The sequence below is a fragment of the Silurus meridionalis genome, chromosome 2, assembly GCF_014805685.1.
Source record: "Silurus meridionalis isolate SWU-2019-XX chromosome 2, ASM1480568v1, whole genome shotgun sequence".
NCBI lineage: Eukaryota > Metazoa > Chordata > Actinopteri > Siluriformes > Siluridae > Silurus > Silurus meridionalis.
In genome coordinates this window covers 4,779,149-4,786,359 of record NC_060885.1, presented here as the reverse complement: position 1 = coordinate 4,786,359, position 7,211 = coordinate 4,779,149, and the positions used below count along the sequence as shown (strand labels likewise).

At 39.1% G+C, this 7,211-nt stretch overlaps 1 protein-coding gene across 1 annotated transcript; it reads left to right on the top strand.

The window, feature by feature from the left end:
• The first annotated feature begins 897 nt into the window (after window positions 1-897).
• On the top strand, window positions 898-4,997 carry LOC124396189 (zinc finger protein 135-like). Its single transcript, XM_046865249.1, is given in 3 exon segments — window positions 898-1,148; window positions 2,978-3,437; window positions 3,440-4,997. Coding segments are annotated over 3 exon segments (1,197 nt in total). The 5' UTR covers window positions 898-1,049; the 3' UTR covers window positions 4,078-4,997.
• Window positions 4,998-7,211: the final 2,214 nt, after the last annotated feature.

Below are 7,211 nucleotides of genomic sequence, written 5' to 3'. Positions count from 1 at the left end.
GCTGCTTCTTATTTTTCTTTACTTTTTTTTATTATTTCAATCCCATCATTTCTCCATACAAGTAGGAAAGACTTGTAGCCGAACTGCAGCAAAGACCACTTTGAACTAATTCTGAAGAATGACAAACAGAAGAGACTTGTTTGGGCAAGGAAAGACAAGAGATTGACATTTGATCAGTGAAAATCTTTTCCTTTAATCTGATGTCAAAATCTGAGATTTTTGGTCTAAACCGTTAGACATACAGAGGGTAAATTGACAGATCCTGATTGTGTGGTTCCCACTGTAAAAGTTTGAGGGCACATTAAACTGGCATAGCTACCACAGAATTTAGCAGGTGCATGCCATCTCGTTTGGTTTGCGCTTAGTGGGATCATCATCCGTTATCTAATAGGACTATGACCCCAACACACCCCTGGGTTATGTAAGAGCTACCTGTTTAAGGAGAGTGATGGAATTCAATTGTCAGTTGAACTGGAGAGTGAATAAAAAGCAGCCAACAAGCACTCAACTTCTCTGCGAACTCCTCAATATGACTGGGAAACCATTTCAGGTGACATGGTTTTGTAATTTCGGTGTCGTCAGTATTAATATAGAATGTTGAAAGCAATAAAAATAAGGAAAACCCATTAAATACGACTGTGTCCAAACTTTTGACTGATACTGTATATCGCTTATATGAAAACCTACAGTATATGAGAACTACTTATACGAAAAAGTAAAGTTGGTGTAACATTTTTGTCTTCCTAATTAGCTCCTTAGTGACATAAGTGGCTTCTTAATGGGAAAATGTTCCATTTGGTATTTAAATAAGTTTAATAATACGATTTCCATTCATTGTACAGTCATGGGTCGCTTCCTGGAGCTCGGAATCCTGAAATCTCGCGAGAGGTCGTGAGATTCAACATGGCGGCGCCCTGCTGCTGAAACTCTGCCCTGCTACTGAACACTGTATTTACTTAAAACAAACAGACTACCGCAGAAATTCTTGTACAATTTAAAGGCAGAATAATATAGATAATATAGATAATATATATAATTATGTATATATAATGGCGAACATTTGCAAATCTGAGAATTCAGCTAAACTCGAGAACCAAGGAAAAGACGAGTCTGTAGACAGCGAGGATGTAAACACAAGCTCGATCGAGGTGAGTTCACTGTAATACAGATCAAAATCCAAACAATGCTTACATAAAGTTATACATTTATGACTGTAAATGCAAAAAAATCGTCTTTACACCTTATCAGAATCGGATGTCATATAATCATATAGTATATTATGTATAAAGTCGTGATAGTTTTGTAATTCCGGTTGGGACAATCTTTCCCTGGGCATGAATGATCTGAAACCTGAGCTAGATAGATAAAAATAATATTAAATACGTGTTTTGAAGATGTATTTACATTCCCATATAACTGATTCTTAATGCAATATGAGGAACATGATGAACCTCCTTCATTATTGTTGTATTTTTTGTATTTGTAATTATGGATGCAACCTGGTCTCCTGATACCGTGTTCTGGTCTCAGACCCGCATCTCGAGCAGCACTGGGGTTATCAAACCAGCTGCAAGATTCCACAAGACTTAAGAAACATGGGAGACTCATGTCGAAGGGGTTTTTATTCCTGAGTGGTGGTGATCACAAGTTGCTTTGGCTGAGCCCCCTTTTCTGATCCTTGTACACCTTCTTGACTTATATTTTGTTTATTCGAGCCTCTGATCAAAGCCTGACGTTGAGCATTTCCTGCCAAATCACTTCATCCATTCTTTTTCCTTTCCACATGCTTTCTTTGCAAATTCCAGCAATGTTAGGATGCTGGGGTCAAAACGCAGGTCAGACAGGATACATCGGAGCACAGGGGGTTAAGGGCCTCGCTTAAGGGCCCAATAGTGGGAGGTTGGTGATACTGAGGTTTGAACCCCAGACCTACCACTTCCCGAGAAGATTATATAAGATTCTATCAATAGAATGTATGATTTTATGTAGGTTTTTGTTAAACTACTCTCTCAGACATTTTGTATTCTTTTCCCTGTTTGCAACAGGTACTGTAGATGTTAAAGTAGTAGATAATGTACTGGTGAGAATAGATTTCCCTGACCCTAGGGGTGTGCTATATTGACCAAAAATGATTTCTGGAAACTTTTTTAGATTTTATCGTTAACGATAATAAGACAATATTTTGCCGAGTGTGTTATTGTGCTGGTACCCCACCATGAACAGCTGCCTCCTACAATTTTTTATTTTCTTCATGTTGTTCGGTGATCAGTTCACAGCCGTGACGGAAATTAAACTTTTCCAACAAGTTAAATAGATTTGTACATTTTATGGGCATTTTTTTTTTACCTTTTCTAAAGGTGTGCATCATCTTTTGAGTCAAATGCTTACATTTAATCATTCAGTTAGACTAATTATTATTATAATTTATTTTTATATTTAACAATTATGTTGAAAACACACACACGCACGCCTGTTCGTCTCGAACTCCCTGACGAACGTTACCTCCCCCGGACAAAGGCAGAAAAACGCACACTGTAACTATAAGTGCGATGTAAGCACATGGTTACCAGGTGGTCAATGTGCTGAAACTGTCACTGCAATGCAAAAGTTTTATCGATTGTAAAGTCTCAAAGCCCATCAAATCTTAAGCTCCGCATGAGTTCAGTTACTCGGATCTCATCGGTGGAGAGATGGGGAAAAAAATCGCTACGAATAGGAGAATGTCCTGTTTTTCACCCAAAAAAATACTAAAGGGGGAGGAGCTCACATCTAAGCTGTGGAATGAAGTAGAAAAAATAAAATAAAAACATTTTTGGCTACAACCAAGCAATTGAATAAGTATCAACAAAATGTATCTGAAGTGGCATTTAGCTGTATTTACATTTATATTTACACACCAGAAATGGTGGATTAAAGACTGAAATCTGGTTCATAAATCAACTCTAAATCAACTGTAACATTTCTTTTCTCCATCCAGAGTGAAATGTCCTCGTCAGGTTTCCAGCACACTCAAACCGAAGGGATCGGGGCCGAACCGGGCAAGGAAATAATTTACTACTGCTCGCTGTGCGGAAAGGGTTTTTCCCGAAAGGGTCACCTGAAACAACACCATCTAATCCATACGGGAGAAAAGCCCCATCAGTGCTCGCAGTGTGGGAAGACGTTCATCCAAAAAAGCAACCTCAAGAAGCACCAGCGCACTCACACGGGAGAGAAGCCGTACGTGTGCTCGCAGTGCGGCAAGAGTTTCACGCGCCACAGTCCGTTTAAGAACCACGAGCGCAGCCACACGGGGGAGAAGCCGTACCGGTGCTCGCCATGCGGGAAGAGTTTCACGCTGCAGAGTTCCTTCAAGCGGCACCAGCTCATTCACAACGGGGAGAAGCCGTATTACTGCGCGCAGTGCGGCATGAGTTTCCGCGAGCTGAGTCACTTGAAACGCACCAGCGCATTCACACTAAAGAGAAGCCGCATTACTGCTCGCTGTGCGGAAAGGGTTTTAGAGAATTGCCCACTCTAAAAAACCACCAGCTCGTTCACACGGGAGAGAGGCCGCATTTCTGCGCACAGTGCGGGATGAGTTTCCGTGAGCTGAGTCACTTGAAAACGCACCAGCGCATTCACACCAGAGAGAAACCGCACTATTGCTCGCAATGCGGCATGAGCTTCCGCGAGTTGAGTCACTTGAAAACGCACCAGCGCATCCACTCGGGGGATAAGTCGCACTACTGCTCGGAGTGCGGCATGAGTTTCCGCGAGCTGAGTCACTTAAAAACGCACCAGCGCATCCACGCCGGAGGAAAGCCGTATTACTGCTCCCAGTGCGGCATGAGTTTCCGGGAACTGAGCCATTTGAAGACGCACCAGCGCATTCACACTAAAGAGAAGCCGCATTACTGCTCGCAGTGCGGGATGAGTTTCCGAGAGTTAAGCCATTTGAGGACTCACCAGCGCATTCACACCGGAGACAGGCCGTACCGCTGTACGCAGTGTGGGAAGAGCTTTAAACAGCACGGATCCTTCAAGGCTCACCAGCGCATTCACGCAGCAGACAAGCAGCAACACAGTGTGGGATGAGTTCAGTACGTGTGTGTGTGTGTTGGCTTATTAAGAAAAAAACCTGGCTCATTTACACGGAACCGAAGGCGTATGCTCACAGCGTGGGTCTCGTTCACGTTAATCACGTGTCATATATCAAATGACTATCTCAAACTAAACGTAACGTACTTACCGAAGACCTGGTACAGGCACAAGCCTCTAACCGAACATCGCAAACCAGAGGATTACGGACTATTTTTCACATGTGAGCAATGGAGGCGTCATTCAAACACTTTTATACGTTTAGTGACTTGATTTTAAACGTTGTACAGGGTATATAATGCATCACAGTGTAACCGTTCATTTACAACCCGTTAAAAAGTTTTAGCGCAATCCGTTATCATGAACTAATCCGTTTTGATTAGAGGCTTTTGTTCGTTTTCGAATGATGTACGCGGTTATATCTCGTTACAGAAACCGTTTCTGTTCTGAACTATTGTTCCGATGGTTGGACTTTATAATATTTGTGTTCTAGTAGCTTGCAGGAGCATTTTAAAAATTGGAGGCCCAAATGAACGAAAACATATGTCAGATGCACCCAATTATAAAAAGTTGACAAACAGTATTCACTCAGGAAACCCCGGGAATTTTGAAGGCACAGCTGATTTGCTTCCTAACAGATCTCCATTAAAGGCTCATGCAGAACAAAATGACTACCAAAAAAAAGTATAAAGAGAAACAGAGAGTCTTCAGCTTTTGCTGTCTTGTAATTGCAGGACTATAGCGTTGAAAGATTGTTTGACTTGATCATGAGTTTATGCGAATCACTGCAAAATGTGTACAGAACGAAGAATTCCAAAATCGGTTTATACACAGACATGGTAAATGATCTTTTTTTTTCTGTTGGATGAGTTGGATCTAAAGTGTATCTAAAGAGGATTAAGTGGCAAAAGGAACCGATATATATATATATATATATATATATATATATATATATATATATATATATATATATATATATATATAAATTGGGGCTGTAGCTATCGTTTAATTGAGGAATCGAAACAGAGGTACTTTTTCTTTATTAAAGAGCAATACTAAATATACAAGAAAAATAAGACGGGTCTCTTAAAATAAACAAGTAATTCGTTTCCTTTTTTAAAAAAATTTACATTTTATTGCTGAAATTGCACAAAAGAATATCTGTGAAAACTAAACCTATTTGGTGCATTTAATTGCCATATTACATCAAAATGCAAATACAAATATATACAAATTATAAATAAAAACGGAATTGCGAGGAAAAAAAAACTTGGAATTGCGAGAATTAAAGTCGGAATTAGGCAAACGTATACATTTTTTATGCGGCGGAAACAGGCTTTCATATGAATCATCTTCTCCTCTCGTCTATTCTGCATCGTCTTCTGTGTTTACCTGTCCAGAGCGCTACAGAGTTTAGCAGGTGGTGCATCAGTTATAATGGTCCGTGGGGAAACATTGCTCCATGTGTATTTAAATAATTATTAAGGCACATAATTTTCCTTGATGATTTTTTTATTTAATTTGAATTACTCGAATTGTTTAAGCCCTAATATATTATATATATGTATGTTTCCCTTCTTTGCTGACTCTTGCAGTAATTGTTTCGGCCATTTGCTTGCAGCTACCATATACACAGAATGCTCTGCCTATTTTTTCTTTTAATTAACTATTGAAAGTCTTATTTGTTGTAAAATATATTTAAGTTGGCTTGCTTTTTTCTTCCTTCTTTTTTGTCTGTATTTAATATTTTATTAATGCCATTCTTATGTTATTCTAAAACTAAATGATTGTTGAGTAATTCTCTCCTGAATGCACTGGCAACAAATAAACACTTTCTTCATGAAAGGTTATTGACACTTGGAGTTTCTGCAATATTATATCATAGGGTTGTGCATCTTCATAACGGAGGCTGATATGAAGCAGCTACTGATGCAATGCGATATGATTCACTCCTATTACGATGCAGTGCGAGCCGATTTCGATTCTTTTCGACAAAATGCAATTTAATGCAATACAATTGAAAAATATGATGCTCTGCAATTCAATGCTACAGATAGTTCTTTTATTTAGTTCTTTTAGTACTTTTATTTCAAATCATACATTTAGTTAAGTGCCCTTTCACAAACAAGGCTTTGTAGTGCAAAAAAAAGGCAAAGGTTTATTAAAACCAGATGTTCTTCTCCTGTTCTGTGTGCAGGAAGACGCAGCTCTACCTCTGCCGTGTTAATCTGTATTCTATGTGACTCTCAGCATAGCAAATAGCAGCAGCGGTGTTGAGAGAACGATGCAAAATACTGATGCGAATCAATGAATCTTACCATTCCCAGTGTTGTGCTCGTTACTAAAAAATAGTAACTAGTTACAGTTACTCGTTACTTCATTTAAAAAGTAACTCAATTACTTTGTTGATTACTTACAACAAAAAGTAATGTGTTACTGTTTAAAGTAACTTTTTAGTTCCTTTTTTAAAAGAACGTTCTTTAATGTTCCCATTAATGCCCTTTTATGCGTTATGGTCTACACAAACACAAAACTGACTTAAACACAAAGTCATTTTTAAACACTATTCTATTAAAGTCAGACCTGCACAAACTGAATATCACAAGGATTTCTGAAATAAATAACAAAACAAGCTGAATAATATATTCACAATCAAAAACTAAAGTGGCTTCTGCATTATAAAAGCTGTTGTGTTGAGCTCTTAAAAAGGTTCCTTTCACAGCTGAAGTATGAAAACTATCAACAATGTAGAACAGAACACCGGGTTAGCTTCTAGCTTCTAGCTTCGTCGAGGCATGGAGTTTCTGGAGGAGCGTCGACAGATTGGAGTTGCTGTTTATCGCAGTAGATACGACCTTCAAACCAGAAAGACACAGCTTACATTTGACTACAAAGTTTTTGTATTTATGCTCAACTGAAGTGAAATAATGAGCATATTTCCACTTTGAGAAACTCGTCTTGCTCTCGCCTCTACTCGCCATTACTGCCGCACAGACCTGAATAAACAGAGACACGCCCACAGTGCGTCTTCTTCGTGTTTACAGTGGTTCTTCCACCAATCCTACAATGCGTCGCTGCTGTAAACAGGTTAGACTGTAGGCTACACTTCAGCCCAAATTCATTATTTAAAA